Raw genomic sequence first — 25,716 nt, 5'->3', positions numbered from 1 at the left:
GGAGTTTGGAGTGTGACTGTTTGAGGTTGTGGACAGGTGTCTTTTATACTGATAACAAGTTCAAACAGGTGCCATTAATACAGGTAACGAGTGGAGGACAGAGGAGCCTCTTAAAGAAGAAGTTACAGGTCTGTGAGAGCCAGAAATCTTGCTTGTTTGTAGGTGACCAAATACTTATTTTCCACCATAATTTGCAAATAAATTCATTAAAAATCCTACAATGTGATTTTCTGGATTTTTTTTTCTCATTTTGTCTGTCATAGTTGACGTGTACCTATGATGAAAATTACAGGCCTCTCTCATCTTTTTAAGTGGGAGAACTTGCACAATTGGTGGCTGACTAAATACTTTTTTTCCCCACTGTATATGCGTGCGTGCGTGCGTGTGTGTGTTTTTACATTTGTTGTGTGTTCGTGTTGTGTGTGTGTGTGTGTGTGTGTGCATGCATGCACGTGTGTGTGGGCAGGCCTTTGTGTTGTTTAATGTGGTTTTGCAGGAGATGCAGATGGACACTCATCAATAGTGTTTTGTATCAGATTAAAATATTTCCATGTACAGTATTTGCCTTGTCAGATGCCACTCAGTGCAAATAGCTTCACTTCGTATACCATATATTATTTTATTACATTATCAATATATTTCAATATGCTAAGTAGAACCATATAGAACCTTTCTGGTGCTAGGTAGAACCCTTTGCAGAGGGTTTTACCTACAGTGCCTTCAGAAAGTATTAATACCGCTTTACTTATTCCACATTTTGTTGTATTACAGCCTGAATTCAAAATGCATTAAATAAATACAAAAATCTCAACCATCTACACACAATAACCCATAATGACAAAGTGAAAACAGGTTTTTAGAAATGTTTGCAAATGTATTGAAAATGAAATGCTGAAATATATTTACATAAGTATTCCCCCTGAGTCAATACATGTTAGAATCACCTTTAGCAGCGATTACAGCTGTGAGTCTTTCTGGGTCTCTAAGTGCTTTTCACACCTGGATTGTACAATATTTACACATTATTCTTTTTCAAATTCTTCAAGCTCTGTCCAGTTGGTTGTTGATCATTGCTAGACAGCCATTTTCAAGTCTTGCCATAGATTTGCAAGCCGATTTAAGTCAATAGTGTAACTCGGCCACTCAGGAACATTCAATGTCGTCTTGGTTTGCAACTCCAGTGTATATTTGGCCTAGTGTATTAGGTTATTGTCCTGCTGAAAGGTGAATTTGTCACCCAGTGTCTGTTGGAAAGCAGACTGAACCAGATTTTGCCTGTATTAATGGCACCTGTTTGAACTTGTTATCAGTATAAAAGACACCTGTCCACAACCTCAAACAGTCACACTCCAAACTCCACTATGGCCAAGACCAAAGAGCTGTCAAAGGACACCAGAAACAAAATTGTAGACCTGCACCAGGCTGGAAAGACTGAATCTGCAATAACACTCGTTGAATATGGCCGGTGTCAGTAAACGTTGGCAAAAAAAGTGTAAATAAATGATTGCCAACAGCACAGTTGCAGTCACCAATGCTCTGGATAACATGAAAACAGCCTAACCAGCTCTGCTAGTGCGAGTAAAATGGTCAGAGTGAGCTGTTCTCTCATTTGTGTCTGGAAGTAGCTACTTTTCGGCCAGAGTGTCCAGTGTGCGCTCCGAGAGCGAAACGCTCTGAATTTACAAACGGCCAATCTGACAACACTCTGAGTTTATGAACGCCCAGACTCTGGCACTCCAGATTAAATTTACGAACACATTTATAAACCAGCCTTTGGTCTTGAAATCTTTGGTTGTTTAGTACATAGCCTCACATGTGAATCGTTAAACAGATGGGTGGGGCTAAAGCCTAAAAGGGTGTGAACGATGCTGAATGGGTGTAGACAAAGAAGAGCTCTCCAGTAGGTACCAAAACGTTCAAGGGCCATTTTCTCAAAAGTTTCAAACAGAATTACTTTCCCATTGTTCCTATACTGTAGTGTATGATATACCATTTCCTAGCGCTGAGTCTCTACTTTTATCCAATGTAAAAAACACAATTTCAAATTTTGCTACATAAGACCGAATCGAGCTGGTTGGTCACATTTATCAGCAATACGAGGTTTATTCGATCAATTGCAAGTAAGATCACTCTCTCAGCATTTACAAATGACACAGTATTTTTATACTTCATCTACACAAAGCGCTATACCCCCTTCTAGGGGGAGGCAAGCTAAGAAAATAGATAAGGTCCACTTCCTTAGAAGAACATTACAAATGAGAACAGGTTCTAACCAGTTCTCACAGCCTATACAGTGGGGAGAGTATTTGATACACTGCCGATTTTGCAGGTTTTCCTACTTACAAAGCATGTAGAGGTCTGTAATTTTTATCATAGGTACACTTCAACTGTGAGAGACGGAATCTAAAACAAAAATCCAGAAAATCACGTTGTATGATTTTTAAGTAATTAATTTGCATTTTATTGCATGACATAAGTATTTGATCACCTACCAACCAGTAAGAATTCTGGCTCTCACAGACCTGTTAGTTTTTCTTTAAGAAGCCCCCCTGTTCTCCACTCATTACCTGTATTAACTGCACCTGTTTTAACTCGTTACCTGTATAAAAGACACCTGTCCACACACTCAATCAAACAGACTCCAACCTCTCCACAATGGCCAAGACCAGAGAGCTGTGTAAGGACATCAGGGATAAAATTGTAGACCTGCACAAGGCTGGGATGGGCTACAGGACAATAGGCAAGCAGCTTGGTGAGAAGGCAACAACTGTTGGCACAATTATTAGAAAATGGAAGAAGTTCAAGATGACGGTCAATCATCCTCGGTCTGGGGCTCCATGCAAGATCTCACCTCGTGGGGCATCAATGATCATGAGGAAGGTGAGGGATCAGCCCAGAACTACACGGCAGGACCTGGTCAATGACCTGAAGAGAGCTGGGACCACAGTCTCAAAGAAAACCATTAGTAACACACTACGCCATCATGGATTAAAATCCTGCAGCTCACGCAAGGTCCCCCTGCTCAAGCCAGCGCATGTCCAGGCCCGTCTGAAGTTTGCCAATGACCATCTGGATGACCCAGAGGAGGAATGGGAGAAGGTCATGTGGTCTGATGAGACAAAAATAGAGCTTTTTGGTCTAAACTCCACTCGCCGTGTTTGGAGGAAGAAGAAGGATGAGTACAACACCAAGAACACCATCCCAACCGTGAAGCATGGAGGTGGAAACATCATTCTTTGGGGATGCTTTTCTGCAAAGGGGACAGGACGACTGCACCGTATTGAGGGGAGGATGGATGGGGCCATGTATCGCGAGATCTTGGCCAACAACCTCCTTCCCTCAGTAAGAGCATTGAAGATGGGTCGTGGCTGGGTCTTCCAGCATGACAACGACCCGAAACACACAGCCAGGGCAACGAAGGAGTGGCTCCGTAAGAAGCATCTCAAGGTCCTGGAGTGGCCTAGCCAGTCTCCAGACCTGAACCCAATAGAAAATATTTGGAGGGAGCTGAAAGTCCGTATTGCCCAGCGACAGCCCCGAAACCTGAAGGATCTGGAGAAGGTCTGTATGGAGGAGTGGGCCAAAATCCCTGCTGCAGTGTGTGCAAACCTGGTCAAGACCTACAGGAAACGTATGATCTCTGTAATTGCAAACAAAGGTTTCTGTACCAAATATTAAGTTCTGCTTTTCTGATGTATCAAATACTTATGTCATGCAATAAAATGCAAATAAATTACTTAAAAATCATAAGTAATCATTCTGGATTTTTGTTTTAGATTCCGTCTCTCACAGTTGAAGTGTACCTATGATAAACATTACAGACCTCTACATGCTTTGTAAGTAGGAAAACCTGCAAAATCGGCAGTGTATCAAATACTTGTTCTCCCCACTGTATATATCAAAGATAGAGGAGTGATAGGATCTTTAAAGGCTAACCAGAGGAAACTAGTTTTTCGCCTGGCTTTTAATGCCCTATAGATAATGAGCTAGTAATAATTCACTCCTCTGTGCGGTATGTAAAATAGGTTACTGAACAACTGTGGAAAATTACCAGTGACTAGAATCATTCAACTCAAGAGACTGTAACAAAACCATTTTGCACCCACAGGAGGGAACATTGATGTTATAGCCAGGCAGGGAGGTAGAAACATTTGACAGACAGACCCCGGAGCTCTTCATGGGGCAACTTGTCGTCTCCGACGTTCACGGCTCCTCTTCCGGTGGTAGGCTGAATTTTCCGCTACTGAAATGTTGTCCCCACCTGGGTGATGCTTCGGTGACTCTAAAAGTGTCAGTAAGACCCCCACATTTTGATAATAATCTGAAAATGTCCTCATACGAGGCGTGCTTCTGCATCCCCTCACACTGAAATCCACTTCCTAAACGGAGCAAGTGGCCAAATATTTCACAGCGGTTTAGATGGTAAAATTATTCTCTACACTAAACTTCCTTGTTTTGTCACACAAAATGAAATTAAGCGAACTATTAGAATTTCTGCAACCAGGAAATAGCAAAGCGATTTCTGCATAGTGCATTTTAAAGTGAAAGTGAAAGAAATTAAACTAAATATATCTCTCTCTCTCTGTCTTTCTCTTTCTTGCTTCTCCATCATTTTAGAATAAATTATTTTGTTCAAAACTGTTTAACTATTGTCTTTTTCTCTCTGAGTCAACTACTCACCACATTTTATGCACTGCAGTGCTAGCAAGCTGTAGCTTATGCTTTCAGTACTAGATTAATTATCTGATCCTTTGATTGGGTGGACAACATGTCAGTTAATGCTCCAAGAACTGATAGGTTGTAGGACATCCTCCGGAAGTTGTCATAATTACTGTGTAAGTCTATGGAAGGACGGAAACTAGCTGTCCGGCTACACCATGGTGCTACACCAGAGAGTACTGTTGAGGCTACTGCAAAACAGTGTGTTTTAATCAACTCTTTGGTGATATGTTACCAACCGCCTTAATTCAGTTTTATGTAGCAAAGTTTGAAATGGTGTTTTTTAAGTTGGATAAAAGCAGAGACACAGTGCTACAAAATGGTATATCTTACACTGCATTTGAAGAACAATGGAAAAGTAATTCTGCTTTGAAAGTTGATCAACTTGTAACCTCACTTTTGAGAAAATGGCCTTTGAATGTTTTGGTACCTACTGGAGAGCTATTCTTTGTCTACACCCATTCAGCATCATTCACACCCTCTTAAGCTTTAGCCCCACCCATCTCTTTAAGGGTTGATCCGAATGTTCTGTCCTAACAACAACAGTCAAGCACCCAAGCTATCTGGCTAACGTTGGCTAGTTTGCTAGCTATTTCCAGACACAAATGAGAGAACAGCTCATTGACCATTTTACTCGCCCTAGCAGAGCTGGTTAGGCTGTTTTTATGTTATCCAGAGCGTTGGCAACAATTTACGTTTTTATGCCAACGTTTACTGACACCAACCATATTCAACGGGTGTTGAGTGTTTGTAAATTCGTCAGTTATTCTGCGCTCTGGTACACTCAGACGAGAGTGCTCTGAAATGGGAGTAGATAGCCAGACCGAATTTACGTTTATGTCTATCAACAGCTAGCTGGCTAAACAATTAACCATAATCACAACTCATGACGTTAGTACCCTGCATGAATCTGCAGGTATCTAACCAACCAGGTTCAATGTTAGCTAGCTAATATTAGGCTATAACTAGCTAAGCAAATGGCTCTGAGGTACGAATAATAAGATCATACACGTAACTTTAGCTAGCGAGCCAGCCAGCTAAATGTAGCTAGCTAGCTAACAGTAAACTTTAACTTGAAATGAAAATGACTTTTTGTCAAAATTAGAAAAGTGTCATATCTGAAAATGTAGCTAGCTAGACTATCTTACCCATATACATCATGGATGGAAACCTCTCCCTGTCACGGATGCAATGGTTGCCCTTAGTTTGAAGATGTAATCCGGAGACAGGTGTTTTCTCCATCTCCTTAGCTATCATACTCTAATTCCACTGATTTCAAAACTCGGTCCTCCAGAAAGTGGAGCGTAACACTTATGCAGTTCTACTACGCGATACATAAAAAAAAAACAGCATTAGACAGGATTACCTACACATTCGGACCAGCTCAAATAGAAGCGTGCTATATGGCAGACCAATCCGAACTCATCTCTCGGCATGTCCAGCCCACTCATTATCTCAGCCAATCATGGCTAGTGGGAAGGTTGCTGTCTTTTTCTGTGGCTAAACCAACTAGGCTCGTAATTTAACAATTTTATTGGTATTTACAGATGGCAATGGGCATATAATGTTGCAACGTGCATTTTTTTCTACGCTAACGCTTGGACGGGGATTCAACACACCAAGATAATATTTACGGTATATCACAAGAAAGAGGACAAGTAGGTGTTAATTTTTTGTGCACTTTAAAAAAGTGAAGATTTAATTTATTTGAAATGTTTACAAAAGGAACTCAGCCACAAAGGAAGCCGCTCCCGAAAATGAACAACCAATTCTTGCAAATACCAGATTTAATCTTGCACACAATGTAAACTATTTGTGTGTTGGTAAATTCCAAGGCAGGGCGTTTAGATTATAAAACAGGTGGGTATCCTTTTTTTAAACACAATCTCCACCTAATGTTGAATATTACCCACAGAGCTGCAGCCTCTGCCTTTATTAAACTATGCCCATGTATATATGCAAATTAGTTGTTATTTACAAACGTTAGAATTCTATCACTGTAATAATAAAACTCCAAGACATCAAGTCCTTTGCTTTCAACACTGACACCTGGGAAGATGCCGCCCAGGACGGTCTTCACTGCCAGCAGGCACATCGCAGCGGGCTGTGAAACAACACTGGCTCACCAGAGAGAAGCAAAGAGAACAAATAGGAAAGAACATCAGTACACCACATCCATAACATACTGGCCGGCCTACAAATGTGACAACTGTGGCCGAATCTGCCTCTCATGGATTGGACAATAAATCTATGGTCTCCTGAGACTGCGATGCTGCCGCGGCTGAATAATAAAACACATATATGGTTTTAAAATGTTGCTTTGTGTCGTTTCAAAGAGGAATACCTGAATTGCCACCTATTCAGTCAATATTTGAGTGTTTATTAAATTTCAAATAGCGTTGAGTATCTTACTCCATCATGCAGTTGTTATCAGAACTGTATTTTCTATTTATTTTTCATCCATTTTCACAACCGTTGCTATTATAATGTAATGTACTGTATGTGGCAAGAAATTATTTGGATTCTGTGCTTACTCCTTTTTGGGCTGTGTGAGTGGAGGCTAAGAACAAACACAAACTGCCGATTTAATATTTTGATGACCTTTACAAGTGACATGATATTTTCCTCTAAAACTTGCTATTTGTGTACAAAACATTATGAACACCTGCTCTTTCCATGATGTAGACTGACCAGGTGAATCTTTTTTTATATTTTACCCTTATTTTACAATGATCCCTTATTGATGTCACTTGTTAAATCCACTTCAATCAGTGTAGATGAAGGGGAGGGTAAAGGTTAAAGAAGGATTTTTAAGCCTTGTGACAGTTGAGGCTTGTGTATGTGTGCCATTCAGAGGGTGAATGGGCAAGACAAAATATTTAAGTGCCCTTGAACTGGGTATGGTAGTAGGTGCCAGGTGCACCGGTTTGTGACAAGAACTGCAACGCTGCTGGGTTTTTCACTCTCAACAGTTTCCTGTGTGTATCAAGAATGGTCCCCCACCCAAATGACATCCGGCCAACTTGACACAACTGTGGGAAGCATTGGAGTCAACATGGGCCAGCATCCCTGTGGAACGCTTTCAACACCTTGTTGAGTCCATGCCCAGACGAATTCAGCTCAATAGTAGTAAGGTGTTCTTAATGTTTTGTACACTCTTTATGGGACAAATAGGAAACATATTTAAGCTGTCTGTATATATTCTCTGCTGTTGTGTATGCATGTGTGTGTGTGTGTGCGCGTGCGTGCGTGCATCAGCTATCATAGTCATAAGCAACTTGGTAAAATGGAGGAGAAGGTGCTTTTTGGATCCATGATTGTGTCCTTGCATCTATTCATCTATGCAGATGTAACGTGATTTATGGATGTAACAAAATTATTTAAAACATGTCTCCTGGCAGGATCGGTGAGGATGTGGGGAGGGCGACGGAGGGAGGCTACGCAGGGAAACACTTCCGCATGGGCTTCATGACCATGCCGGCGCCCCAGGACCGCCTTCCCTCCTCCTGTGGCCAGGGCTTCACTGTGCGTTCCCAGTCTCTACACTCCGTCGGTGGGGGTGACGAGGACGGGAGCCCCAACTCCCGTAAACAGCCCCCGCCCAAACCCAAGAGAGACCCCAACACCAAGCTCAGCATCTCCTCTGAGGGTGTGAACTCTGGATCTGCCTCCAGCATTTGCAACAGAGACAACCTGGAAAACTTTGACCGTGAGTGGCCTGGCCTGTGTGTGTGTGTGTGTCCATGTCAACTTCAAATGAGATTACATTACATTTACATTATTTAGCAGACGCTCTTATCCAGAGCGACTTACAGGAGCAATTAGGGTTAAGTGCCTTGCTCAAGGGCACATCGACAGATTTTTCACCTAGTTGGCTCGGGGATTAGAACCAGCGACCTTTCGGTTACTGGCACAACGCTCTTAACCACTAAGCTACCTGCCGCCGAGCGGCTTCCTGATTACTGTTCTTATGAGGGAACGTTTTAGGTAGCCTGGTCCTATATATTGTATATTTACATACACTTAGGTTGGAGTCATTAAAACTTGTTTTTCAACCACTCCACACATTTCTTGTTAATAAACTATACTTTTGACAAGTCGGTTAGGACATCTACTTTGTGCATGACACAAGTCATTTTTCAAACAATTGTTTACAGACAGATTATTTCACTTATTATTTTTTTTATTTTTTATTTTTTTTTATTTTTTTTTTAGTCATTTTAGCAGACGCTCTTATCCAGAGCGACTTACAGTTAGTGAATACATATATATATTTTTTTATACTGGCCCCCCGTGGGAATTGAACCCACAACCCTGGCGTTGCAAACGCCATGCTCTATCAACTGAGCTACATCCCTGCCGGCCATTCCCTCCCCTACCCTGGACGACGCTGGGCCAATTGTGCGCCACCCATGAGTCTCCCGGTCGCGGCCGGCTGCGACAGAGCCTGGATTCGAACCAGGATCTCTAGTGGCACAGTTAGCACTGCGATGCAGTGCCTTAGACCACTGCGCCACTCAGGAGACAATAATTCACTGTATCACAATTCCAGTGGGTCAGAAGTTTACATACACTAAGTTGACTGTGCCTTTAAACAGCTTGGAAAATTCCAGAAAATGATGTCATGGCTTTAGAAGCTTCTGATAGGCTAATTTACATAATTTGAGTCAAATGGAGGTGTACCTGTGGATGTATTTCAAGGGCTACCTTCAAACTCAATGCCTCTTTGCTTGACATCATGGGAAAATCAAAAGAAATCAGCCAAGACCTCAGAAAAACAATTGTAGACCTCCACAAGCCTGGTTCATCCTTGAGAGCAATTTCCAAATGCCTGAAGGTACCACGTTCATCTGTACAAACAATAGTACGCAAGTATAAACACCATGGGACCACGCAGACGTCATACCGCTCAGGAAGGAGATGCATTATGTTGCTTAGAGATTAACGTACTTTGGTGCGAAAAGTTCAAATCAATCCCAGAACAACAGCAAAGGACCTTGTGAAGATCCTGGAGGAAACAGGTACAAAAGTATCTACAGTGGTGTGAAAAAGTGTTTTCCCCCTTCCTGATTTCTTATTTGTTTGCATATTTGTCACACTTAAATGTTTCAGATCATCAAACAAATTTAAATATTAGTCAAAGATAACACGAGTAAACACAAAATGCAGTTTTGAAATGAAGGTTGTTATTATTAAGGGAAAACAAAATCCAAACCCACATGGCCCTGTGTGAAAAAGGGATTGCCCCCTACAACCTAATAACTGGTTGGGCCACCCTTAGCAGCAACAACTGCAATCAAGCGTTTGCGATAATAACAATTTGTCTTTTACAGCGCTGTGGAGGAATTTTGGCCCACTCATCTTTGCAGAATTGTTGTAATTCAGCCACATTGGAGGGTTTGAGCATGAACTGCCTTTTTAAGGTCATGCCACAGCATCTCAATAGGATTCAGGTCAGGACTTTGACTAGGCCACTCCAAAGTCTTCATTTTGTTTTTCTTCAGCCATTCAGAGGTGGACTTGCTGGTGTGTTTTGGATCATTGGAACCCAAGTTTGCTTCAGCTTGAGGTCACGAACAGATGGCCGGACATTCTCCTTCAGGTCCTGAAGCAGCAAAACAGGCCCAGACCGTCACACTACCACCACCATATTTTACTGTTGGTATGATGTTCTTTTTCTGAAATGCGGTGTTACTTTTACGCCAGATGTAATGGGACACACACCTTCCAAAAAGTTCAACTTTTGTCTCGTCTGTCCACAGAGTATTTTCCCAAAGGCCTTGGGGATCATCAAGATGTTTTCTGGCAAAAATGAGACGAGCCTTAATGTTATTTTTGCTCAGAAGTGGTTTTCATCTTGGAACTCTGCAATGCAGGCCATTTTTGCCCAGTCTCTTTCTTATGGTGGAGTCATGAACACTGACCTTAACTGAGGCAAGTGAGGCCTGCAGCTCTTTGGATGTTGTTGTGGGGTCTTTTGTGACCTCTTGGATGAGTCGTCGCTGCGCTCTTGGGGTAATTTTGGTCGGCCGGCCACTCCTGGGAAGGTTCACCATTGTGGATAATGGCTCTCACTGTGGTTCGCTGGAGTCCCAAAGCTTTAGAAATGGCTTTATAACTTTTTTCAGACTGATGGATCTCAATTACTTTCTTTCTCATTTGTTCCTGAATTTCTTTGGATCTCAGCATGATGTCTAGCTTTTGAGGATCTTTTGGTCTACTTCACTTTGTCAGGCAGGTCCAATTTAAGTGATTCCTTATTGAGAACAGGTGTGGCAGTGATCAGGCCTGGGTGTGGCTAGAGGAATTGAACTCAGGTGTGATAAACCACAGTTGAGTTGTGTTGTAACGGGGGGGGGGCAAACACTTTTTCACACAGGGCCATGTAGGTTAGGATTTTGTTTTCTCTTAAAAATAACAAACTTCATTTCAAAACTGCATTTTGTGTTTACTTGTGCTATCTTTGACTAATATTGAAATTTGTTTGATGATCTGAAACATTTACGTGTGACAAACATGCAAACAAATAACAAATCAGGAAGGGGGCAAACACTTTTTCACACCACTGTATATCCACAGTAAAACGAGTCCTATATTGACATAACCTGAAAGGCCACTCAGCAAGGAAGAAGCCATTGCTCCAAAACCGCCATAAAAAAGCTAGACTACGGTTTGCAACTGCACATGGGGACAAAGATCGTACTTTTTGGAGAAATGTCCTTTGGTCTGATGAAACAAAAATAGAACTGTTTGGCCATATTGACCATCATTATGTTTGGAGGAAAAAGGGGTAGGCTTGCTAGCTGAAGAACACCATCCCAACCGTGAAGCACGGGGGTGGCAGCATCATGCTGTGGAGGTGCTTTGCTGCAGGAGGGACTGGTGCACTTCACAAAATAGATGGCATCATGAGGAAGGCAAATTATGTGGATATATTGAAGCAACATCTCAAGACATCAGTCAGGAAGCTAAAGCTTGGTCGCAAATAGGCCTTCCAAATGGACAATGACCCCAAGTATACTTCCAAAGTTGTGGCAAAATGGCTTAAGGACAACAAAGTCAAGCTTTGGAGTGGCCATCACAAAGCCCTGGCCTCAATCCTATAGAAACTTTGTGGACAGAACTGAAAAAGCATGTGTGAGCAAGGAGGCCTACAAACCTGACTCTGTTACACCAGCTCTGTCAGGAGGAATGGGCCAAAATTCACCCAACTTATTGTGGGAAGCTTGACCCAAGTTAAACAATTTAATGGCAATGCTACCAAATACTAATTGTGTAAATGTAAACTTCTGACCAACTGGGAATGTGATGAAAGAAATAAAAGCTGAAATAAATCATTCTCTCTACTATTATTCAGACATTTCACATTCTTAAAATAAACTGGTGATCCTAACTGAGCTAAGACAGGGAATTTTTACTAGGATTAAATGTTAGGAATTGTTGAAAAACTGAGTTTAAATTTATTTGGCTAAGGTGTATGTAAACCTCCGACTTCAACTGTACAATATGGGAATTGGCATCTTATTTGGTTCATGCGCCAAGACAAAACATTCAACATAGAAGAAGCATTTCGTTGTCCTAGCACAAGGCCAGGGTGAGACAATTTTCTGTTTACAGTCCCACACAGCACTGCCATAGGCTACTGTCTTTATTTACATAAAGTATTTCAAGTTGCATGAAGTTATATCCCTACGTTTGCTATTGCGCCATCAACTGGCCTTGGACGGCCATCTTTTTTGTTCAAGATATCAACACCAAACTTGATATATGCCGTCAGGATCGTGTCATTGACCAACATGACAAGTTTCAAGTTAATGGTGCAAAGTGGCATAGAGTTATCATGCGTTTAAATGGAAAAACAGTTTGACATTCTTTGATTGCGCCTTCTTCACCACACTGTCTGTGTGGGTGGACCATTTCAGTTTGTCAGTGATGTGTACGCCGAGGAACTTTAAACTTTCCACCTTCTCCACTGTGGTCCCGTCTTTTGGATAGGGGGTGTTCCCTCTGCTGTTTCCTGAAGTCCAAGATCATCTCTTTTGTTTTGTTGACGTTGAGTAAGAGGTTTTTTTCCGGGCACCACACTCCCAGAGCCCTCACCTCCTTCCTGTAGGCTGTCTCGTCATTGTTGGTAAAGCCTACTACTGTTGTGTCGTCTGCAAACTTGATGATTGAGTTGGAGGCGTGCTTGGCCACGCAGTCATGGGTGAACAGGAAGTTGTCAACCAAAAACGATGTAATATTACTTTTGTAATACAGCAAATAGCCTAAAGTTAAGGTTATCTTACAAACTAATGTAACATTCAACCTTAAAATGAGTAACACATCAATGCCCACATTTTGAGGTTACTGTAAGTATACATTTAGTCTTATGTAATCGTATAAAGCAATGGTGTGCACGTTCAAGATAGCATGCATAGGTCATCGCAGGTCTGTGGAGATCTTCACAATTGCTGTAATAATTTGTACAGAAACTCGAACGGCATTGACCACCACTTGCACTCTGTACTTTTAATGTAATCTCAACTGCAATCCAGGTCTTTTGGTTCTGCAATTAGATGAAGCAGAGTGATATTAATCTGTTGTAGGCCTATATATAAACAAAATATCAATGTATTCCCATTGGAACTTTGTTGTGCTTTTAGACGACTGAAAGCATAGTGATAACACATTGGAAATTCAACTAACTTTAGGTAGTCTTTTTGAGTGGGTGAATATACTGTAGGTTATAATCTCATTGATCAAAGTCTCCACCAAATATTACCCAATTATTCATGTTGAAATGACATGGTGTTCCCATGTGGGATGGGGCTGGAGAAATGTTACCACTCTCAAATGTATAGATAGAGCTATGGATAGAAGGACTGACCATCAATAATATCCAAATCATAGTTTAAACCTTGTTTTGAGGCCATACAGTGTTTGTTTACAATTACTTTGTTTTACAGACAAAGGTGTAAATCCACCTTATATTTTAGGTTCTGAGCTCCTGGGAGGACAGGAGGGGACTGAGCTCATCTTGTCTCCATCGCTCTTTCTGTGCTGTGTGCCCTGTGCACCTTCCCACTCGGACACCATGCCCCACCCCCTGCCACTCACAATAAAAACGAAATAACTTCTTCCTCTCTGACAACAAGCATTTTAAACTGGTTATTTGCATTTCAGAGGTTTGGTCCAACAGAATTGGTCATATGGACACCGAATGCTTAGTGACATTTTACTGTAATAGATGAGAACTTAACCTTTCTAACAATGCCTTTTTTATGTCTCAACTCCCAAAATGTAGAACAGACCAGACCCTACTAAAATGAGAGTATCAATGAACATGTTGTGGAAAATTTAAGCTCAGTTTCTATAGCGAGCGGCAATTGGCAACTCGTTCTCATTCTGAGAAATAAGCATCTTCTTATCCAATTTTTCCTATAACACAAGCACCTGAGGGAGTTCCATAATTTCCATTTCAAATTTCCACCCCCGCAGCGCTCCAGACCCTAGAACTGAGCATGAGTAAATCCCTTCGCTTGACATGATTATCCATAAGAAATGTTGACATTAGAATGCAGTTCACTTTAAACCACCTCTGAGCAAATTTATCTAAAGAGCTCTAGTGCACCTAAAGTTGTTGTCCAATGCTTTGTCGCCGTTATATCAGTTCTAGCTCGTTAATATGTTTTATGGAAAAAGGGTGTCTCCCTAATGACCAATCTACAGTGAGGGAAAAAAGTATTTGATCCCCTGCTGATTTTGTACGTTTGCCCACTGACAAAGAAATGATCCGTCTATAATTTTAATGATAGGTTTATTTGAACAGTGCGAGACAGAATAACAAAAAAAATAAACAAATAAACACATGTCAAAAATTTTATTAATGTATTTTCATTTTAATGAGGGAAATAAGTATTTGACCCCTCTGCAAAACATGACATATTACTTGGTGGCAAAACCCTTGTTGGCAATCACAGAGGTCAGACGTTTCTTGTAGTTGGCCACCAGGTTTGCACACATCTCAGGAGGGATTTTGTCCCACTCCTCTTTGCAGATCTTCTCCAAGTCATTAAGGTTTCGAGCCTGACGTTTGTCAACTCGAACCTTTAGCTCCCTCCACAGATTTTCTATGGGATTAAGGTCTGGAGACTGGCTAGGCCACTCCAGGACCTTAATGTGCTTCTTCTTGAGCCACTCCTTTGTTGCCTTGGCCGTGTGTTTTGGGTCATTGTCATGCTGGAATACCCATCCATGACCCATTTTCAATGCCCTGGCTGAGGGAAGGAGGTTCTCACCCAAGATTTGACGGTACATGGCCCCGTCCATCGTCCCTTTGATGCGGTGAAGTTGTCTTGACCCCTTAGCAGAAAAACACCCCCAAAGCATAATGTTTCCACCTCCATGTTTGACGGTGGGGATGGTGTTCTTGGGGTCATAGGCAGCATTCCTCCTCCTCCAAACACGGCGAGTTGAGTTGATGCCAAAGAGCTCAATTTTGGTCTCATCTGACCACAACACTTTCACCCAGTTCTCCTCTGAATCATTCAGATGTTCATTAGCAAACTTCAGACGGGCATGTATATGTGCTTTCTTGAGCAGGGGGACCTTGCGGGCGCTGCAGGATTTCAGTCCTTCACGGCGTAGTGTGTTATCAATTGTTTTCTTGGTGACTATGGTCCCAGCTGCCTTGAGATCATTGACAAGATCCTCCCGTGTAGTTCTGGGCTGATTCCTCACCGTTCTCATGATCATTGCAACTCCACGAGGTGAGATCTTGCATGGAGCCCCAGGCCGAGGGAGATTGACAGTTATTTTGTGTTTCTTCCATTTGCGAATAATTGCACCAACTGTTGTCACCTTCTCACCAAGCTGCTTGGCGATGGTCTTGTAGCCCATTCCAGCCTTGTGTAGGTCTACAATCTTGTCCCTGACATCCTTGGAGAGCTCTTTGGTCTTGGCCATGGTGGAGAGTTTGGAATCTGATTGATTGATTGCTTCTGTGGACAGGTGTCTTTTATACAGGTAACAAACTGAGATTAGGAGCACTCCCTTTAAGAGTGTGCTCCTAATCTCAGCTCGTTACCTGTATAAAAGACACCTGGGAGCCAGAAATCTTTCTGATTGAGAGGGGGTAAAATACTTATTTCCCTCATTAAAATGCAAATCAATTTATAACATTTTTTGACATGCGTTTTTCTGTATTTTTTTGTTGTTATTCTGTCTCTCACTGTTCAAATAAACCTACCATTAAAATTATAGACTGATCATTTCTTTGTCAGTGGGCAAACGTACAAAATCAGTAGGGGATCAAATACTTTTTTCCCTCACTGTAAATAGCCTACCTAGAACTGGTAAACAGGTGCTGCTCTGTCTCCGTGACTCAGCTGCTCTGCTGCAGCACTCACCAGGGCTCTCAACACACACACACCCCTCCAGCCCTCCCCACCATTCACTCACTCACTCACTCACTCACTCACTCACTCACTCACTCACTCAATCACTCACTCATGGATCGCTACTGCTCTATGACGGGTCGCTACTGCATGTAGCCTATTTGAAATTGTTAGCTTACATTCACCTTTTCATGTTTATTCAAATACTTTTCATTCAAATCCATATGGTTTGGTTTCAATACTTAGAAACCAATTGGTAGGTCCAGGTAGTCACACAAATAGACGGGTGTTGGTTATATTGTGATTTCTTTCCTGTGAGTGTGGAGGGTTTTTAGCAGAGTGGTAGGAAAGGACATGAGTGATGATCGGGATTTCCAACCGCTCAACTCCGCTCACATGCTTTGTATGGTGTGATCATATAGCCTACCTCAAATTTCGAAATATATATTTTTTAAATGGCCTGAACAACAACGCATTGGCAGGGCAATTCAAGCAAAACCAATATGCGGTGGTACTGTATTGGGCCTATAGCTTACTGCACAAACCTCCTTGCTACAGTACTGTTTTTAATTGGTTAATGTTGGTTAATAGGCTTTCGTTTGAATAATTGGTTAATAGGCTTAGGTTTTTAAAGTAATGTTAAAAATAATCTGAGTGGTAGATCTCAGCTAGCATTTTGACTCAGAAAAGTTTGGTATCCACTGTTCTAGAGTTTTCCCTGTTAACACTATCAACGTTTCCCTTTACTGTGGCAATTGTGACACACAATATTAGCCACTTTCAAAGCAACATATTGAAACAAAACAAACTATGCAACAGATTTTGTTGTAGGCAGAACGCATCGGAGTAGGATTCTATTGCATTGACATGCACTACTCAGCCTGTACTCTACACAGACCTGTGCGGCATAAACAATCAGAGCTGCAGTAGGCCTATATGCAAATAGACCATTGCCATATATGGATCTGTGCCATTTACTTTGAACAGGACTGTGTTTACAGCATTAGCGGTCGTGAGTAGATGCGCTTGTTTTGAGATCAAAGTGAGAGCTGCATTTAGCCACGTGTGCACATTTTGTTCTTATCCTTTGCTAGTTAGTGAGTTATTAGCCCAGTTATAGATCATTTGTAGTCAGCAATAGGGGACTGATTGCTTCCTACAAGAGCACAAAACTTATACATTTCTAGACATCTTTGAAAAGCGAGTCAGGTCAAGAGCTTTTCTTTATGTTTTAAAGGGCAGTGTTGTATTTTGAGACAGGCTTGAATAAGCTAAGTAGCCAATAGCGAGAGGGTAGCATAATTTCTCTGATTTTCTGTAGTAATGGTCTGGGAATAATAATGCATTTTATTTTGTAAAGTGGTTTCTTGCATCAAACAACATTTTCAGTCACCCCCTTGTCTGAAGGACAAGTAGATAAACAGGTTATTGTCAAACCCTGCATGTTTTTTGTTTTTTTTACTCTCATGGAATGCAGGCCACACATTGGATGCTACTGTAGGCTGAACGATAGAACAGCTATTTCCATGTTAAAATGTTATGGGATGCATTTTCTCCATTGTTTTTGATGGTAGGCCACTCTGGTAGGATCAAATAGCCACTGTAACTTATAACTGTAACTTAAAGCGGGTACAGCCTCAGTGTTCACAGTAAACTGGAAGTTGCACAGAATTGTCACAACTTCAAGTTTGCGCTCAGCAGACCTGAAATTTGCTCAGTGCCGAAAAAAATGAGAGGAAACATTGGACAGGAGGGTCTATTCATAACAGTTCAACTGTTCTACCTTGTTAGCCAAGCAAATAGATCCAAGTTGGCTATACTTTAAATATGAAGATTAGCTGGCATGTGGGCTTGTGCTTGAAAGATTGGGTAACACTTTACATGGTCAAAACCATGTCACAATATGTCATAACAGAAGACATAACTTTTCATAACCTGTCATAATATGATCATAACACTGTCATGACCTCTCTATTTACACCTGTTGTGACACAGTATATTGTGTTATTTTATGGCTGGTTATGACAGCTACATAAGAGTGTCAAAACTCACATTTATTCAAATGTGTTTTTTCCCTGCCAAGAAATTTCCTTTCGTTTGAAAGTTTGTTTCTTAACTCCTTTGTTGTTGTAATGAGTTATTTACAGTCATGTTTTTTTCATTATATTTTAAATAACTTATAGAAAATAGACTTTATGACACTGTCATGAAGCATTATGACCCTCCTGTGTCACTTTACTTGGACTAAGAAAATATGAAACTGTCAAAAAGGATTATGACAATCATAATCATATAAGCCAGATAGGCCTATAACATACAGTACCTGCCCTTATACAGTGGGGAAAAAAAGTATTTAGTCAGCCACCAATTGTGCAAGTTCTCCCACTTAAAAAGATGAGAGAGGCCTGTAATTTTCATCATAGGTACACGTCAACTATGACAGACAAAATGAGAAAAAAAAAATCTAGAAAATCACATTGTAGGATTTTTAATGAATGTATTTGCAAATTATGGTGGAAAATAAGTATTTGGTCAATAACAAAAGTTTCTCAATACTTTGTTATATACCCTTTGTTGGCAATGACACAGGTCAAACGTTTTCTGTAAGTCTTCACAAGGTTTTCACACACTGTTGCTGGTATTTTGGCCCATTCCTCCATGCAGATCTCCTCTAGAGCAGTGATGTTTTGGGGCTGTCGCTGGGCAACACGGACTTTCAACTCCCTCCAAGATTTTCTATGGGGTTGAGATCTGGAGACTGGCTAGGCCACTCCAGGACCTTGAAATGCTACTTACGAAGCCACTCCTTCGTTGCCCGGGCGGTGTGTTTGGGATCATTGTTATGCTGAAAGACCCAGCCTAGTTTCAACTTCAATGCCCTTGCTGATGGAAGGAGGTTTTCACTCAAAATCTCACGATACATGGCCCCATTCATTCTTTCCTTTACACGGATCAGTCGTCCTGGTCCCTTTGCAGAAAAACCCCAAAGCATGATGTTTCCACCCCCATGCTTCACAGTAGGTATGGTGTTCTTTGGATGCTCAGCATTCTTTGTCCTCCAAACACGACGAGTTGAGTTTTTACCAAAAAGTTATATTTTGGTTTCATCTGACCATATGACATTCTCCCAATCCTCTTCTGGATCATCCAAATGCACTCTAGCAAACTTCAGACGGGCCTGGACATGTACTGGCTTAAGCAGGGGGATACGTCTGGCACTGCAGGATTTGAGTCCCTGGCGGCGTAGTGTGTTACTGATGGTAGGCTTTGTTACTTTGGTCCCAGCTCTCTGCAGGTCATTCACTAGGTCCCCCTGTGTGGTTCTGGGATTTTTGCTCACTGTTCTTGTGATCATTTTGACCCCACAGGGTGAGATCTTGCGTGGAGCCCCAGATCGAGGGAGATTATCAGTGGTCTTGTATGTCTTCCATTTCCTAATAATTGCTCCCACAGTTGATTTCTTCAAACCAAGCTACTTACCTATTGCAGATTCAGTCTTCCCAGCCTGGTGCAGGTCTACAATTTTGTTTCTGGTGTCCTTTGACAGCTCTTTGGTCTTGGCCATAGTGGAGTTTGGAGTGTGACTGTTTGAGGTTGTGGACAGGTGTATTTTATACTGATAACAAGTTCAAACAGGTGCCATTAATACAGGTAACGAGTGGAGGACAGAGGAGCCTCTTAAAGAAGAAGTTACAGGTCTGTGAGAGCCAGAAATCTTGCTTGTTTGTAGGTGACCAAATACTTATTTTCCACCATAATTTGCAAATAAATTCATTAAAAATCCTACAATGTGATTTTCTGGATTTCTTTTTCTCAATTTGTCTGTCGTAGTTGACGTGTACCTATGATGAAAATTACAGGCCTCTCTCATCTTTTTAAGTGGGAGAACATGCACAATTGGTGGCTGACTAAATACTTTTTTCCCCCACTGTATCAGTCAAGAGTGTGTCTTGTCCTGCTTCTGAAGTCTGCTCCAGCATGCATCCCAGTCACCAGCAACATAACATTGGGGTAAGTGCATGACTGAGATCAATGTGTACGCAATTATAGTCAATTTCAAAAAATGCTATATAACAAACATACTGTTGACATGTAGGCTATGGTGTAATGGAATGTTTTGCCTTGTGTGGTAGGTTTTGTGGGTTGTCATGACAGTGTTATGACCACATTATAACAGGTTATGACAAGTTATGTCAGCTGTTATAACATATTATGACATGGTTTTGTTTGTGACATAACGTGTTATGCCGCTGGGTGACAAGTAAACTGTTACCAGAGATTGTTTATGAGACCTGTGTTCATGTTCTACAAGAAGTTGGTCATTATTGGTGGATATGCATTGTGCATGGTCCTGGTTAAATTTGTAACAAAAATTGCATATTCATAGACAGACCAGAAAGCCAGATCAGTGATTAATGCAAAAAAACAGGTTTAACTGTTTTGATAAAATAATTACATTTTTGGTGTGTTTTATGGTTGTGGAAGGCTAATATATAATATAATATAATATGCCATTTAGCAGACGCTTTTATCCAAAGCGACTTACAGTCATGCGTGCATACATTTTCTTTTTTTTTTGTGTATGGGTGGTCCCGGGGATCGAACCCACTACCTTGGCGTTACAAGCGCCGTGCTCTACCAGCTGAGCTACAGAGCTACAGAGGACCACACTAATATTTAGCCTATGTATCATTTTACAAGCCCTGAATTCATTAGATTATTCCTGACTGTTTGAAATGCAGTTTATTTACCTATAATCGCAACAAATCTTCAGATTTTTAGGCCATATCGCCCAGCCCTAGCTTGGAGGGGACTAGAGATTGCGTCATTTGTGGATCTGTTGGGGCGGTATGCAAATTGGAGTGGGTCTGTGTCTGGGATGATGGTGTTGATGTATGTCATGACCAGCCTTTTAATGCATTTCATGGTTACAGATGTGAGTCCTATGGGACGATAGTCGTTTAGGCAGGCTACCTTTGAGTTCTTAGGAACAGGGACAATGGTGTTCTGCTTCAAACATGTTAGGATTACAGACTGGGACAAGGAGATGTTTAAATTTGTTTAGGATTCAATCTTAGTCCAAACCTTTTCAATGTTTGATGGCTTGTCGGAGGTCATAGCGGTCTTTCTTATAAGCGTCCACGTCCTTGTCCCGTTCCTTGAAAGTGGTAGCTCTTTAGCCCGGTGCAGATACTGCCTTTTGGTTTGGGTAGGTACTGTACGTTCGGTCACTGTGGGGACGACGTTGTCAATGCACTTATTGATGAAACCCATGACTGATGTGGGAAACTCCTCAATGTTATCGGATATTCCACTTTGTGCTAGCGAAGCAGTCTTGTAGCTTAGCGTGCGTCCCCTTCTTCGGACCACTTCCATATTGACCACTGGTACTTCATGTTTGAGTTTCCGCTTGTAAACAGGAAGCAGGAGGATGGAGTCATGGTTTGATTTGTCGAAGGGATTGCGAGGGAGGGCCTTGTATGCATTTCTGTGGGTAGAGTAAAAGTGGTCCGGAGTGTTAACGACTCGTGGCACAGGCCAGGTGTTGGTAAAAGTGGGGTAAAACGCATTTCAGTCTCCCCGCATTAAAGTCTCCTCCCACTAGAGACACTGCCTCTGGGCGAGCCTTTTCTTGTTTGTTTATATGTCACAGTCATTGCCCCAAGCCGCAGTAACAGCAGATCAGTAGCAGCAGTAGCAGTGTGCTGCTGACGTACAGTATATGGTCATACTCTGAATCTTTCAGGAGATAAATATCTGATTCCCCTTCATCTCCTCAGCATTGTCTGTATGCAGATGTCCTCTCTTCTCTCTCTCTCCTATCTCTCTCTGTTCCCGCTCCATACTCTTCTCATGCCTCTCTTAGGCTCTCACAAGTCTTCACACATACTTGGGTTGAATATTTTCCCGGTATTTTACAAATGTTCCATCACAATAATGAATCACTTTTCTTCAGGGTAACCCAGTATTTTACGCCAAAACCGGAAGTGTCATTCTAAAGCATATAAATGTCTGGATTCAAGCCTGACGCTACCTGAGGTTGATGAGCTATACATTAAATACATTTTATGAGCCCAAGCCCAAAAAATACCTAATTATTGTGCCGTTATCCAGCACATGAATAGCACATTACGCAATTCAGAAAAACATAAACGGCCATAGATGTAGCAATGCTCTCCTGGGTAAATAAATCAAACGAACTCCAGTAGGCTACTATTTTTGAGTGCGGACTGTATTACTGTACTGTCTTGTAATTATACTGTATTGTATACTGGACCTCGTTCAGTATATAATATTACGCACCTCGTTCAAACCATGAAGCTGGGAGAGTACATGTAATGCTGGTGCAGGACATGCAGCCTACAAAGTTACAATTATAGGCTAGTGAATTTGATTTTAATTTTGAAATATAATAGGACCTATTTTAAATTGTTATATTTAGTAGGCTGACGCATATATACCTTTCATAATATTTCCCCTAATGTTGTGCGACATGCGTATTACTCTTTGTCTTGCTTCATTCCTTCCTTGCTTTCAACAGTTAAATGAAATGTGTTTTTGTTGTCCTTTTCGCCATCATTGTGACATGCTTGAATAATATTGGACTAGAATAAGATGCAGACGGCCTTCACTTCTCTTCACGAAGATGTAATGTTTATCGGTCTGAATAAATAACTGCTATAGCTTACTGCCATCACCCGTTCTCTCTTCTTTCAAACTCCTATTGGCTGCTGTAACAAGAGCTTGCAAACAAGAGCTTGCATCCCTCATCGAATAGTCTATTAGTATGAGAAGTGCAAAAATGAAATATCCAGCAAGCTTTTCTAGTCTAGCTTTTCCTGGGACTTATGCATAACCCATCATTCATTAGTTAAATATAAGGCTAATAGTGCATATAATCTATTACCTGAAAGAGGTAGGGTAGGACATATATATATATATATATATATATATATATATATCAATCTTGAACAGGATTATCTATTGTGGATGACATTTGAATGAAATTGATAGAGAGAGAGAGAGAGAGAGAGAGAGACTGCTCGCGTGCAGACTGATTTTAAAGCAACGATATTCGAGTGACAGGCTGTTTTTCAACTCTGCAGCTGTAATTAAAAGAAAATCATCTTTACAATAAAAAAATAAGATGACCCCCGAAAGCCAGACTGAGATGTTTAAATTAGACACACATTCAGTCCTTATATTAGCCTACTGTAGCATAGGCTATGCTGCAGCAAATGTAGGCCTACCTGTCCCAAGAAAAAAAGTTTACCATGGTGAGATGATACATGCATTTTGAAGTGAATTGAAGTGCGCTCCATACTGAGCTGCGCTGTCAGTCTCCACACTGAGCGTTGATGATTGACCATGCAGATAGCAGAGAGAAGGCTGTATAGAAGCCAGGCGTTTTGCATGGTGATCTTCAGCTTGTGTGCAGCTGCTTGGCCATGGAAACCCATTTCAGGAAGCTCCCGACGAACAGTGATTGTGCTGACGTTGCTTCCAGAGGCAGTTTGGAACTCGGTAGCGTTGCAACCGCGGACAGACGAATTTTACGCGCTTCAGCACTCGGCGATCCCTTTCTGTGAGGTTGTGTTTCCTACCACCTCGCGGCTGAGCAGTTGACGCTCCTAGACGTATCCACTTCACAATAACAGCACCTTGAGTTGACCGGGGGCAGACATTTTACGAACTGACTTGTTGGAAAGGTGGCATCCTATGACAGTTCCGCGTTGAAAGTAACTGAGCTCTTCAGTAAGGAAATTCTACTGCCAATGTTTGTCTATAAAGACTGCATGGGTGTGTGCTCGATTGTATACACTTGTCAGCAACGGGTGTGGCTGAAATAGCCGAATCCACTAATTTGAAGAGTTGTCCACATACTTTTGGCCATGGAGTGTACTTACACTGACACCCCAACACACACACACACACACACACACACACACACACTACAACAATACAATGTTGTATCTTTAACTCTAAGGGACCAATAAGTAAACATTTCATTGTTAGTCTACACTTGCTGTTTACGAAGCATGTGACCTATTATATGTGATCTCCTTTCCCTCCTTTGCGCTCTCTTGCTCTCCTGCTCTCTCCCTCACATCACCACTCTGTAGGGAATTCACATTTCCTCCCACAAGCTTCTATTGCAGAGCACAGAGCAATACTCAATTCCCCAGACCTTAGAGCTCAGTACACTTAGTCTTTTTCCTGCCAAACCTTTAACACGCATGAGATGAGGGCAGTGGGAGGTAGGTAGGCCCCTACATTGCAGGTAATCCAAGAAAGAAAACAAGTAGGCGGCCAGTACGATGCAGATCATATAATATTTACAAATAATACATAAGTTTGAGCATATCAGCCTATGGTTGTACAAAACATCAGGACGCACAACTGAAACGTTTTTCCGACTGCATGAGTCTGTCTCTAGAAATAGAGGTGGAGACATTGTAAACATCACATGACAGGAAAATAAACTATTTTACAAAATATACAGTACAATGTTATCACATCAGTGTATTAAGGCAACATAAAGAAATAAACAACGAGAGTATATTCAAAGGGAGTGAGTAAAATAAATGTTAATCTGAATAGCATGTGTAAAATACAGCTTACTCAGCTAACAATTCTAGAGAGAAATAACATTTATGTAGTGTTACCCATAATGTTCCCCTAATATTGGGTCCAGTTTTCCATTAGTTAGGTGAACATTCTGTCTATGTTAGCAAAAACCTTCTGAGAACCTTTTTAGCATGCTTTGGCATTAGAGTTAGGAGTACATTCCCTTAATCAAATTTGTCACGTGCCGAATACAACTTGAGTGAAGTCCACCTGTGGTAAATTCAATTGATTGGACATGCTTTGGAAAGGCACACACCTGCCTATATAAGGTCCCACAGTTGACAGTGCATGTCAGAGCCAAAACCAAGCCATAAGGTTGAAGGAATTGTCCATGGAGCTCCGAGACAGGATTGTGTTGAGGCACAAATATGGGGAAGGGTACCACATTTTTTTCGCAGCATTGAATGTCCCCAAGATCACAGTGGCCATCATTCTTAAATGGAAGAGGTTTAGAACCACCAAGACTCTTCCTAGAGCTGGCCGCCCGGCCAAACTGAGCAATCTGGGGAGAAGGGTCTTGGTCAGGGAGGTGACCAAGAAACAGATGGTCACTCTGACAGAGTTCCAGAGTTCCTCTGTGGAGATGGGAGAACCTTCCAGAAGGACAACAATCTCTGCAGCACTACGCCAATCAGGCCTTTATGGTGGAGTAGCCAGACGGAAGCCACTCCTCTGTAAAAGGCACATGTCAGCCCACTTGGAGTTTGCCAAAAGGCACAAAAGGACTCCCAGACCATGAGAAACAAGATTTTCTGGGCTGATGAAACCAAGGTTGAACTCTTTGGCCTGAATGCCAACCGTCACGTCTGGAGGAAACCTGGCAACATCCCTACGGTGAAGCACAGCATCATGCTGTGGGGATGTTTTTCAGCGGCAGGGACTGGGATACTAGTCAGGGTCGAGGGAAAGATTAACGGAGCAAAGTACAGAGAGATCCTTGATGAAAACCTGCTCCAGAGCGCTCAGGACCTCAGACTGGGGTGTGCCAAGC

The 25,716-nt window shown here is 41.7% G+C and overlaps 1 protein-coding gene across 1 annotated transcript in view; it reads left to right on the top strand.

Annotated features, from left to right (window-relative positions):
- LOC121556817 (neuronal tyrosine-phosphorylated phosphoinositide-3-kinase adapter 2-like) overlaps nucleotides 1-25,716 on the top strand; it is a 74,643-nt gene that overhangs the window by 22,011 nt on the left and 26,916 nt on the right. The window contains exon 3 of the mRNA XM_045205191.1: nucleotides 8,121-8,446. Coding sequence (XP_045061126.1) covers nucleotides 8,121-8,446 — 326 coding nt within the window. The remainder of the gene's footprint in view (nucleotides 1-8,120; nucleotides 8,447-25,716) is intronic.

This window comes from Coregonus clupeaformis, chromosome 19 (assembly GCF_020615455.1).
Source record: "Coregonus clupeaformis isolate EN_2021a chromosome 19, ASM2061545v1, whole genome shotgun sequence".
In the NCBI taxonomy this organism is placed as follows: domain Eukaryota; kingdom Metazoa; phylum Chordata; class Actinopteri; order Salmoniformes; family Salmonidae; genus Coregonus; species Coregonus clupeaformis.
The sequence above is the reverse complement of the archived record's forward strand: the minus strand, read 5'-3'. Positions and strand labels throughout refer to the sequence as shown.